The sequence below is a fragment of the Petromyzon marinus genome, chromosome 17, assembly GCF_048934315.1.
Source record: "Petromyzon marinus isolate PM22_M1 ecotype Great Lakes invasive population chromosome 17, UKy_Petmar_22M1.pri1.0, whole genome shotgun sequence".
Taxonomy (NCBI): domain Eukaryota; kingdom Metazoa; phylum Chordata; class Hyperoartia; order Petromyzontiformes; family Petromyzontidae; genus Petromyzon; species Petromyzon marinus.
In genome coordinates, this window is record NC_133683.1 from 9,200,783 (window position 1) to 9,213,510 (window position 12,728).

The 12,728-nt window shown below is 47.3% G+C and overlaps 1 protein-coding gene across 1 annotated transcript in view; it reads right to left on the minus strand.

Moving 5' to 3' along the window:
• Positions 1-3,406: 3,406 nt before the first annotated feature.
• Positions 3,407-12,728, minus strand: part of SETD3 (SET domain containing 3, actin N3(tau)-histidine methyltransferase) — a 39,830-nt gene continuing 30,508 nt past the window's right edge. Inside the window, exons 10-13 of the mRNA XM_032956223.2 lie at positions 12,377-12,543; positions 10,812-10,897; positions 8,515-8,675; positions 3,407-6,707 (exon numbers count right to left, since the gene is read on the minus strand). Coding sequence (XP_032812114.2) covers positions 6,240-6,707; positions 8,515-8,675; positions 10,812-10,897; positions 12,377-12,543 — 882 coding nt within the window. The 3' untranslated portion in view covers positions 3,407-6,239. The remainder of the gene's footprint in view (positions 6,708-8,514; positions 8,676-10,811; positions 10,898-12,376; positions 12,544-12,728) is intronic.

The following is a 12,728-nucleotide window of genomic DNA, read 5'->3' on the forward strand; positions in this document are numbered from 1 at the left end:
AAGAAGCAGCCCGCGGCTTAAAGGGTGTGGTCCCTCACTGCTGTTGCACCTGTCCAGATCCGGTCCCCGAGACCTCGATAGGCCTCAAAGACCCGGGTCTGGTGGGGCTTGGGTCGACGTTGCCGACGGGTCAGTGACTCTGCCGGCGGCCCTCTGTCACCCCGACACTCCACCGCGATGTGGCCCGAGCGGCCACACATGAAACACCTGAGCGTTGGTTCCCAGGGTGGGTGGTACTGCCCCCGCTGCAGGTCCCCCCGCAGGGATATTCTTGCTACATCCTCCGTCCAGCCAACGCCGCCATAATGTCTTCCATTCTCCATGCCGCAGCCTGCCTCCTTGCCCGTTGCTGGTGTTCTTCGAAGACTTGTATCTTCCGAGCCACCGTTAAGGTTGAAATGTCTGTGCCAGTGACGGAGGGCAGGGCAACCCTCAACTTTCTCGTCAGCTCCCGCAGCCTTTCCACCACCCGAAGGTCGAGCGCCCCCTCACCCAAAAGTGGGTATGCCTCCCCTCCTAGCGCCAGCAGCGTTTCCCGGAAGGCATATGGCGATTCGGCCTCCTTTCGCTCCCTCTGGAGGAATCTTGTACGAACCTCCCGTGCCAGGTCAGAAGCAGCTCCTTGCAGCTCCATCAACCTACGTGCCTCCTCTGTGTTCCTGCGCTCGCCTCAAAATGGCGCCTGCTGGCCACGGCAGGTCCTTCGAGGGCAAAATGGTGCCCATCATGTGCACGGTCCCCCGTCCGGAGCCCCCTGCTCCCACTACGATGGAAGCTCCAGCTGGGTTTTCCCCGCTACTCCTCTCCACACAGTCACCCGGGGTGCGCTCTCCACGATGTCCCCCGCCATGCCACGTGGTTGACGCGTGACCGCGGAAAATCTCAGCCGCTCTCTCCATCGATGCGCAGCCACTCTCTCCATCGATGCGCAGCTGCTCTCTCCGTCAGCGTGTAGCCGCTCTCGCCATCGACGCACGGCTGCTCTCCGTCGATGCACAGCCACTCACTCCATCGACGTGCAGCCGCTGTCTTCATCGGCGAGCAGCCGCTCTCCTCGTCGATTCGCAACTGCTCTCCCTATCGACGTGCAGCCGCTCTCACCAGATTTAGTGTCCTCCTTCCTCCTGGCGTGTGTGCGTGTGGTGTGCGGCGCACACACTCAGTCGTAGTTGCAGTAGGCACCGTCTATTTCTCCCATCCACACCAACTCCGGCCTCCTCTCTCGCGACCAAACTGCCGTACAGCCCGGCCTAGACACAACCCTGTCCGCATTGCACCGATGACATCAACCAAGACAGCCAACTACTGTCCGGCCACAATGATCGGGCAAAGGCGGCAGCGACAAGGGCGACGACTGCGACAATGAGACAAGTCCACTCCCAGAACCGGCAGCCTGGAGCTCTCGTTCTCTGCTGCTTCTATTCTAATCGGCACGGCCTGGCTCCGCCCTAGCCACGCCTCCCTTTTCGAACCCACCAGAGGGTTCCAGAGGCCTCCCTATGAGGTCTTCAGTGACCCTTGCCCAGTTCCTCCGCCCTGCCGGCACACCCGCTCATAACTGTCCATCGCAGTTCCCATGAGCCGTTTGTTGAGGAAGCGGGGCAGTCTGGTGGTGGGGTAGCCCATGAGCTGTGTGTTGAGGAAGCCGGGCAGTCTGGTGGTGGGGTAGCCCTTGCGCTGTGTGTTGAGGAAGCCGGGCAGTCTGGTGGTGGGGTAGCCCATGAGCTGTGTGTTGAGGAAACCGGCCAGTCTGGTGGTGGGGTCACCCATGAGTTGTGTGCTGAGGAAGCTGGGCAGTCTGGTAGTGGGGTAGCCCATGAGCTGTGTGTTGAGGAAGCCGGCCAGTCTGGTGGTGGAGTCACCCATGAGTTGTGTGCTGAGGAAGCCGGGCATTCTGGTGGTGGGGTCGCCCATAAGCATCGCATTGAGGAAGCCGGCCAGTCTGATGGTGGAGTCACCCATGAGCTGTGTGTTGAGGAAGCCGGGCATTCTGGTGGTGGGGTAGCCCATGAGCTGTGTGTTGAGGAAGCCGGGCAATCTGGTGGTGGGGTAGCCCATGAGCTGTGTGTTGAGGAAGCCGGGCAGTCTGGTGGTGGGGTCACCCATTAGTTGCGTGCCGAGGAAGCTGGGCAGTCTGGTGGTGGGGTCACCCATTAGTTGCGTGCCGAGGAAGCTGGGCAGTCTGATAGTGGGGTCACTGTTCCGGCGTTTGTTGGGCACGCTGGTTAAAGCCTACAAGTTGTTCCACACCATTCAAAAGTTTAAATGCTGAAATTCACGTCAAAGTTTGAGCCCCTTTCCAAAATGGATTTCTGGAACCGAGGTACTTGGCTTCGGCTAAAGTAAGCGTGGGTTTGAGTCATGCTCACTGGAGCCAGAGCCAAGCCTGATCTTGAGCCATTATTAAGAATATTGACTTATGCTCAATGGGCTTTAACCTGTTTAGAGTTTATCTCCATGTACTTATACAAACTCAAGCTGTATTTGCATGTAAAAAATAATTAACGTTAAAATTAAAACGTTATTGCACAATGACCAAACCACGTGGGATGTTACATCTTGGACGCCAAGTGGGCTTCAACATGGATAATGCTTGGATGAGTGACCACCATGCACAACAGGTTGTTAAAGAGTCAGAGTACAAATCTTGACTTAAAGCTTTCATGACTGCAGGAATTAATATTCTTTGGGTCTTTCGGTAATGTCACGTAGATAGGTTCAAAGAAAATAACAAAAAAAACAAAAAACTACGATGCTTCAATCGCAACAAAAGCGTTCGTCATCAGGAAGATGACGCAACACAAGCGTTCGTCATCGGGAAGATAACGAACGCTTGTGTTGCGATCGAAACTTCGTAGTTTTTTGTTATTTTTTCTTTTCTTTTAATCTATCTACATGACTTTACCGAAAGAACCAAGAATATTAATCCCTGCAGTCACGAACGCTTTAAATAAAAATGAATTTAAGTATTTTGGTACGGCCACATAATATAGCCAAGTCTATGATGTAAGACCCTTCACCACCCGGCACTGCCAAACAGGTAAAATTGTCAAGCATACAAGCGTTTAACCTGCACATTCGTATCGTTTTAGCTCACCGTTGAGTTAAAAAACTATTCTCACAATCAAATTGAGCAATTTGATTCATTTCATTCAAAACTATGCCAAGCATCCTCAAAACAAGATGCAGGAAATCAGAACACAACCCTGAGTCAGTCATTCTGAATTACTTCATTATTCGGACTGACTTCCTGGAATGTATTATAGTTTTACTATGTCAGGTGGTGGAGGGTATTACAACACAGATTTGGCCAGATTATTAATAAGCCTAACCTAAAAATGAATTATAAACCATCTCAGCTGCAAAAGTTCAGCTGTCAATTCAACTCCACATTCGCAGGGCGACATACACGCGGATGCACACTTTATTTACACTTACGCAGTAACATAATTCAGCAGTGCAGATATTGTTTTCGTTTGTAAATCCAACTGAGCGACAATTAAATACATGTTGTTGATGTTTAAATTCTCAACTTTTTGCGAAACATTAAAAAAATGGACATGCAAAACATTGTCTTTGAAAATAACAAAAAAATAACAAAAAACTACGACGTTTTGATCGCAACACAAGCGGTCATCTTCAGGAAAAGGGGGGTTTAGCTTCCAAGGCAAACTGTTTATAAAGGTTTGAAATGGGCGTAGCCCAAATGTCAGCAGCCAATATTAATGTAAGCGGTGGGCAGCCAACCCGACGGTGGTTGGTTTTACAGCAACCAAAGGGCTGCCAGGTGAAAATTAGCATGTTAATGAGAGATTAGTATATTAATGGAAGATCGCAGAGCCGCAACCAAGAGGTCAGCGTGCAAAGTTGCTGTGTGAGTGTGAACCCTGTGAAAGCGCAAGTTTGAAATGGGCATAAAGCACAACTAGCATCAGAAAGTGGTAGAATGGGAACATCACAGACAATTATGACTTAAACTGGTTGCTAACGTCCTTCCAATGACTGATCCAATGACTGATCATTGGAAAAGGACGTTATCAACCAGTTTAAGTCATAATTTTCCGTGATGCTCCCATCCTGCCACCTTCCGATGCTAGTTGTGCTTTACGCCCATTTCAAACTTGCGCTTTCACAGGGTTCAGACTCACACAGCCACTTCGCGAGCCGACCTCTTGGTTGCGACTCTGCGATCTCCCATTAAAAATGCGAATCTCTCATTAACGTGCTAATCTCTCATTAACGTGCTAATCTCTCATTAACGTGATAACTTTCACCTGGCAGCCCTTTGATTGGTGGAAAACCAACAACCGTCAGGTTGGCTGCCCACCGCTTACATTATCATTGGCTGCTGACATTTGGGCTATGCCCATTTAAAACCCTTATAAACAGTTTGCCTTGGAAGCTCACCCCCCTGTACCTGAAGACGACCGCTTGTGTTGCGATCGAAACGTCGTAGTTTTTTTTCTTTGAACCTATCTACGTCACTTTACCGAAAGACCCAAGAATATGAATTCCTGCAGTCACGAAATCTTTAAGTCAAGATTGTCTTCGAGTTTGAAAGAATCTGGAAGAAAATCAAGAGGACCCAGAGGCTTTACAGAATGAAACTTGTTTGAAAATGAATCTACTGTGATCTGTATTTAAATGTTTCCATTTCCAGATTAAGGGTCAAGACACTCATCAGATTACGCAATGTCTTAATGCACCAAAGGATAAACTCAGCAGCTGTTCTCTTTTTTTTAAATAACAATCACTTGTATATTTACATCAACTCCTATCATCGATCCAAATAGAGTGAAACTCTAAACATTCAAGATCTGCGAATCCAGAATATTCTTGGCGCCCCATAGTTTTCAGAATCTCTTGTTATCTGGAGGGTGAAAATCATTCAATTAGCGAGTTTCCACGACGTTTAAGAATTTTTATAAGTGGCTAAAAACTTCTATAATCCGCGGAAGCTGGCGACGGTGTGACGTAGCGTGGATTTGAAAATAGTCGCGTGCCTACTTCCTCCTAAAATCCGTGATCCACCGCAGTTGCAACGAAATGGCACGACCGCCGACTCATCTGTGTTTAATGTGAAGGAGGTGGGCCTCACGGGCGGGATTTAAAACTGCGAGTGCCTCGCCCGCTCGTTCAAACCTGCGCCATCTGTAAATGCACGAGTATCTTGCTCTCAACGCCATGCACGTGCATTGCCAGTGCCACACGAGTGCAAGTTCTAATGTGCAGTGCTAAATTCAGAATTATTTTGATTAAACCAAAATTTGGTTAAATTTTATGTTAGCTTATATTTATGTTACTTGTACGTTCTGCAAGTGTGTGAGAGTGGTGTGTTAACACAGTAATTTAAACAATTATGGCTAACAGTACAGGTCTGGTGGCCGGGTAATAGAGGGAGACATTTAATCCATGTTGGATTCCAAGCCTTAAAAACATATTTTTTTAAACCCCACAGAGGATAGATGCTTATTGTAGATTTGCTCAATTTCATTTTTCCAAAAAAATGACATTTATAAACATTTTTTTCCTGGGAATTTATACGATCTGTAAATTGTGGATTTTTATATTTGCATGGTTAAAAAAAGTCTACAATCCGTGACTTTTATCACAATGTTTCAGAGTATTTGCTGGTGGTGTATTGCAGATGATAGGATTCTTCTTTAAAACCCTCCCCCAAATCAGCATAGATTTTTGGAGTTTCACTGTACCACGTTAAATCACAGCCTGACCCTGCAAATATTAAAACTCAACCACCATAGTGAGGCATGAAACTAACCGTAGCAATGCAGATGCTCAGAAGGACCTTCACAGATGACAACACGTGCAGTCTTATGACCCCATCGTCAGGCCAATCCTAAAATCCTGGGTAATGAGCCTCAACTAAGTGGGAAAATACAATACAAATACACACCTCATTTAATTGCAAGTTGGATTTGGTTTTCCCAACTTGTGCATGACTAATAATCCTAATTTGTCACCACAATGATCCTGAAATTTGGAAGATTTGCTAAGTGGACGGCAGGAAAACCGCCTTGGCTCACCCTCTCCCGGCCACCACTGTGCTTCTGAACTCTCTCCCTCTGTGTTCATGCTTGGCTGTGCAATTGCACTTGCGCACTCCTTAAATGTACGAGTTAATAATCTTAATTCCAGTGTCTCGTTTTGTTTTACGTCTCACAGTCCATCAATCTTTCTTCAGCGCTTGTCCTCGGGCGCGTCGCACACACTTCGTTGCTTTATGCGGAGGACGGTTCACTCGTCTGCTGGAGGGACTTGGTTTTGCTGCCTGGCAATTCGATCTGACCCCCCTCGGAGCTTCCAGGAACTACGTCTGTCTCCTCCCCTCTCCTCTCCCCAACCGCCACCTCGGCTTCCCCAATAGTGCTCAATGGCACACGTTTAACCCCCTTCTCTTCGTTGCCCACGCCACAACGCAGCGTCTGCAGGCCCAAGCGAATCTTCGTGTCGTAGTCCTCCTCCTCGTCGTCTTCGGTTGGAGTGAGGCCGTTCTCCCCGGTGAGGCGGCTTCCGTCCGTGGGCTCTGGTATGGGCGCATTCTCGGCGAGCAGTTTTTTGGAGGCGTCCTTCATGCGCCCCGCGTAGCTCACCACGTTGGCCAGGATGTCCTGCTCGGCTCTGCGCAGACGCACCGCCATTTTGGTGCGGTGAGACACCTTGGGGTCCGTCAGCAGAGTGTCGTCATCCTTACAAAAGCACACGCAGGTCGTTGTGAAACAATAGAAAAAACGTGTTTAAGGAGCTCAAACTAACGCACAAGCAGCAAATATTACGAATTGTAACCATTTTTGTTTGGTTAGACACGTCATTCTCTGGCCAAATATGTGTCATAGGATCCTACACCACCCAAAATGGTCACACAAATTAAATTGTCACTCGGTGGTAAAAGCGTTTTAACGCACCAAATAGTCTAGTTTCAGTTCACTGGTATGTTGAAAACACATTCTCACAACCAAATGTTTTAATTAGAGATGTGATGTTTCCCTTGAAACTACACCAAGAGATCTTCAGGACCAGACCCAGGAAGCCAGAATACAATTCCAGAAGTCAGCTGTTTATTTCACAATATGATTTGTGTATGGCTATAATCGCCTTCTTAAACACAGACTGTGAAGAATAAAGATAGGCGTAACAACATTTAATGATTACACATTGTGAGGAAATTCTGGAGGTACTCGAGGTTCTAAATTAACCGTGGAACTTGTTTAGCCTATTATTGTAACAGGGAGGAATAACCTTTTGCAAAAACATTGAGTAAGGCAGCACGGAGGCAAAATTGTACGAAAAGCAAGACGCGGAGAAAAAAGGTACCGAGAATGAAAAATGGAATTAGGGCTGCAGAACGGTGGAGTATTCACGAGATTCTGTAACGAGTCAACATATTTCTGTACGAACTGCATAATAAAGTCAGCCCTAATCTCATCCGCAGTTGTAAGGTGGGTAATATTTCCTCAAGTCTTTAACATGTTTATAGGCGTGCCATTACACAAAACTGAATGAGCAATGGGTGTGGTTATTTCAGAGATAGATTTATTGAGCATTCCATGAAAAGTTCTATCAGTGTAAGGAAGAATACTACACGCAGGTCAAACAAGGTTATTTGAAGAGCACACATAAGAGCCACTTGATGTATTGCAAAAGGTATCTATTTGGTGTCTGGACATCTTAACACCTGCTTTATTATCAGAAAGGGTAAACCCTATTCTTATTTTTCAACACTTATGAGCACGGAGGGGTTGCAGTGATGCAATGTTTAGTGTTATGTAACAGGGAAGACCTGGAAATAGAGAAAATCTTTGGTGTTTGTTGAATTACAGCTGCCAAGGATAAGCCCAAAGGACCAAGAGACTTCAAGTGAAAAGTAAGAATAAAACAGCACTGCCAGAGTTGAAGGATAAAAGAGTCAAAACATTTCTTGAGCAATCTTATTGTCGTAAGAGTTTGTTTGGGGGAAATTAAGACAGCGGGAGGGAATTCCAAAGTTGAGCAATGCGAGGGATGAAACAGAAAGAGAAATCGCTGTTATGCGCAGTGCGGTGGGGTGAAGACAGCGTGGATGAGGAGACAAAACAGTCGGTCTTGGAGACCGCGCCCTTAACATGCGCAGTGGAATCAATGCGTGAAGGCCACGGGAGTAAAAACCTTGCCAGCAGTGACAGCGGAGCGGATACGCAGACGACCGACTGCCAGTGAACGAGCGTGTTCTGGATCATCAATCACCGTGACTGCTTCGTACTGAATCTTGCTGACCGCAGTGAGGTAAGAAACTGAGCACTTTGGAGACCGCAGTGAGGTAAGAAACTGGGCACTTTGGAGATGTTTGTCGACCGCAAGCAAGTGAGTCGGAACTCATCGACGTGAACACCGAAACCAACTTGACCACGCGTGCCCACCACACGTAGTGGTTCCCGACCACGCGTGCCGGCCAGATGCAGTGGTTCCCGACCACGCGTGTCCACAACACGTGGCGGTTCCTGACCATGCGTGCCCCACCTTGTTGTTGTTGTTGTAGGCGTGCAGCAGCAGGGAAACTCGCGTCTCCAGAAACGTCCACAGCTTGATTTCATTTTCCCAGCTGATGGGCAGCGCTGGATCTCCCAGGCGGTAAATCTTATCCATGACGTCTTCCCCGATAAGGCACACCTTCAGCTCCTCTGCAACCACAAAAAACAAAGATCCCCCGTATAGCCTTTAACAGACTGTTGGGGCAAGTGCTATGAAGGCCAGCACGATACACAAGAGGGTGGGTGGCCAACACCATGCCCAGCCGCCTTTTTCTCCCCAGTGGCGATGTTTATACACCACACCAGATACTCATTTGGGGCTGAGTCGACCTAGGGGAGGCCCAGCACCGGTTCAGATAATCGTCACCGATGTTGACCGTGAGCGGGAATCGAACTCGGGTCGCCGGATTCGTAGCGCAGCGCGCTAACCGCTACACTTTCGCTCCAAACACACACGCACAAGCAACCACACACACACACAAGCAACCACACACACACACACGCACATGCATGCACACACACACGCGCTCACACACACGCACTCACACTCCTAAGTGCTTTCAACCATGAAGCGGTATCAAGGGGGTTATATACAACCACTCTCACGGTTAATTTTTTTACATAGTTGCTGGGGAAAACAGCTCCAAAACCCTAAAAGGTCAAGTGGCCAGGAATAAGCAGCACCATCAAAGTTGTAATGGAGTTAACACATCTCTTAAATGAAGCAAAGTTATAGTAAGAGCTTGGAAAAAGTGACGATGGGAGGGAATCCCAAAGTGGAGCAGGGCGAGGGAAGAAGCAGAAGAAGAAATGTGCCGAATAAAGGTTTTTTTTGGGTTAGATCGCGAAAATATGAATGTGCCTTTAAACCCGCCACAGCCAATTAGTAAGGTGTGTCACGTACACAAAACGTGCCAATTAGTTACTAGTTCAGCACACCGGTGTGTTGGAGAGTAAGCCTGAGTACGACGTTTTGCTGGTGATTACAACCAGCATCATCAGGCGATTAGCCAGAATTGTGAAGACATTCTCATGGTTCTGAGTTAGTGAGTGGAAAAGAGCTTTATAGTTCTTTGGACATCTGGAAAAAAGAGCTTTATAGCTCATTGGATTCCTCCATTATAAATACATTATTTTATTCTGAGTGAGATGGTGAGTTGGTGTGTGAGTGTATAAGTGAGTGTGTGAGTGTATCAGTTTGTGAGTGTGTGAGTTTGCGAGTGACTTGGTGAGTGTGAGTGTGCGAGTTGGCGAGCGTGTTGTGACGTGCCGTGTAGTGGTTGAGCAGTGTGGATGATACAAAACAGTCCATCCGGTTTATTGAGTCCTCAATATGGTTGAAGGACTCAATGCGTGAAATACGTTTTAAAGGCCGTGGCATCAACATGTAGTTTATTTTCTTAATTATGAAAGAAAACGTCAGTCTCAAGATCCGTTCAAAAATGGTTTTGGTGGTCAGTTACTTACAGATATATTTTTTTCCGTGTGAGGAAACCAAACCACCCTGACTTTTTTACGGCAAACATTAAATAAAAAATCCAGTTAAAAAGTTACTCATAACTAAGTTACTGCCATCTACTGGCCATTCTCTTAACCGCAGGAGGGTACTTAATGCACATTTCTGAAAATGCTTAATGGCCTACTGAAGGCTAATCTGCCTTTGGCATTGCTATGATTATGGTATTACTATCCTTTTGCCATTGGCCTAACGAACGATGCACTGCCTACAGGAGTTAGGAGGCAAGCACATATTGAGGCATCTCTCACATTTCAACCCTCACTCTGCCGCCTTCCCTTCGCGACGGCATCTGGATATTTATACTCGCTGACAATAATGGCAGCCGTCATTCGCCAGGAAGTTCCGGTTGTTACATCATCACAGCGCTAAAGATCATGGGACAGGCCCAGGTATTATGGGTTAACGGACAAGACTGGCAAATTCACCAGCTGTGCTCCCCACTGTGCCAACTTGTTATGTGATAGCACTGAGCACTCTGCTCATTGTTGTGAGCATTGCTCTTTCAGCTCCACTGTTGGTGAAAAATTGGGTTTCCTCTCTGTGGGAGCACGTCAAATTGGGTAGAAGTTGGATTTTTTGAAGAATACATTTCAAGTTTAAACTTTAGCTTTTCAACACGTGGAAAAATGCCCTCAAAAGATCCATCAACGCCATCCCCAAAAATGCTGCATAACAGTTGTGTGCTTCGTGCTTGGCAAAAACACATCGCGGGTTTGGGAAAGTGACATTTTTGGTGGGGATGTGCCTGCAAGAGCGCAGCTCCTTACCCTCCGTCATGCAGAACGTCCGCAGGAAAGCGAGCAGCTGGGCTGGTATGGGCTGGTCTCCACAGTGCAGTGCAAACATCGTGGAACTGCAGACAAACAAAAACTCAGTTTAACACTCAGTTGGCTTTCGTGACCAATGTTATCCCTAGAGGTTTATTTGGGTTAGATAGTGTCAATATAAATGTGTAGGACAAACAGGACGATTCCTCCACAAATCTGGCTGTTGCCTGATGAGGCTGGTTATCGTAATTACTGGCAAAACGTCGTACTCAAATTGTAAATGTTGTGGGTTTACTCTTCAACACACCGGTGTGCTGAATTAGTAACGAATAGGCACGTTTTGTTTGCGTGACAAACCTAACTCTCATTGGCTGTGCCGTGTGGTGGCGTGTTTAACAACACATTTATTGTTACGTGATCTAACCCAAAAAAAACCTCGATTATGGAAACAAAAACTCTAACGACCACCACTAAGCTATCACGATCACAACAAAATGTCATAATGTCATGATCGGAGGACACTTGGAAGTCGATCAATACCGAGGGCAGACTTCTTGCCAATAAGGACCTTAGTTTTATCAATATTCAGACAGATGATATGTAAAATATATGGGTTGACAAAAGATTGATAGCAGAATGAAAACACTGAAACTGCAAACAAATAGAAATGTAAATGTGTGGTACTGTTATGTGTACACATGCATGTTTGGATGTTGGATCGGCCGTGTGGATATGTCCTCATTAATGTGTGAGAACATATGCAGAGGTGTATCATATATGTGCTTGAGTATGAGCAATGCTGATGTTTATTATTCCACTGCCTTGGCCAGGAAAGCCTTACCAAGTCTCAGGATTATTGTTCAGGAGGGTCCTACAAAGTTCTCAGTCGGGGGCCACATTGCTGTGTGCAATCTCAATTGAGTAACTTGCCTTTAATTTTTCAGCATTGGGATACTTGTGCAATACCCGTAAAATTATTATGGTTTTAGGAAAGAGAGAAAACTGCAGAAGCTGGAGGAAACCCATGCAGAACGAGGCAGAACAAACAAACTCTACGCAGAAAGGCGCCCGAGTCGGGAATGGAACCCAGGCCCAAATGTCAGTGTGCACGCCGTCTGTGTGCGTGCACTTGCACAGAGGAGCGGTAGCGTAGCGGTCAGCGCGCTGCGCTAGGAACCCAGTGACCAAAGTTCGACTCCGGCTCGTGGTCGACACCAGTGACAATTATCTGAAATGGTCCTGGGCCTCCCCTGGTCGACTCAGCCCCAAATGAGTAGCTGGGGCGGTGTGTAAACATTGCCACTGGGGAGACAAAGGCGGCCGGGCGTGGTGTTGGCCACCCACCCCCTTATGTGCCATGCTGACCTTGATAGCACTTGCCCCAACAGTCTGTTAAAGGCTATACGGGGAACTTTGTTTTTTGTGGTTGCAGAGGAGCTGAAGGTGTGCCTTATCGGAGATGGCCATCCACCCACTCGTAGGTGCTCGCTAACACCACTTACCCCAACAGTCTGTTAAGGCTACACGGGGGATCTTAAGTCTTTGTGCGCTGCATGAGCACTCACGCAGGAATCCCTCCGCGCGCCAGGATCTCCGACTTCATGGCATAGAGACGCTCGCTCTTGCTCACGCCCAGCTTGATCTTGACTCGGTCGTTTGCATTGCCCTCGAAAAAGAAGCCATTGTGGATGACGAAGTCCGCATTGGAGCGGATCCCATAGAAGATGTAAATCTGGGGTTTGAACGACATGCAGGGAAAATGTGACTGGAAAATAAAATTGACATCAACTCGACACACAAATTTGTTTTGCTTCCCGATTGCTGATCCGCTTTGATGCAGTTTCAGTTTCCAGAGAAACGTTGAATCGGATTGCTAAATGTGGCTGCGAAGATTTGCTCTTCAACTCGCCGGAGAGC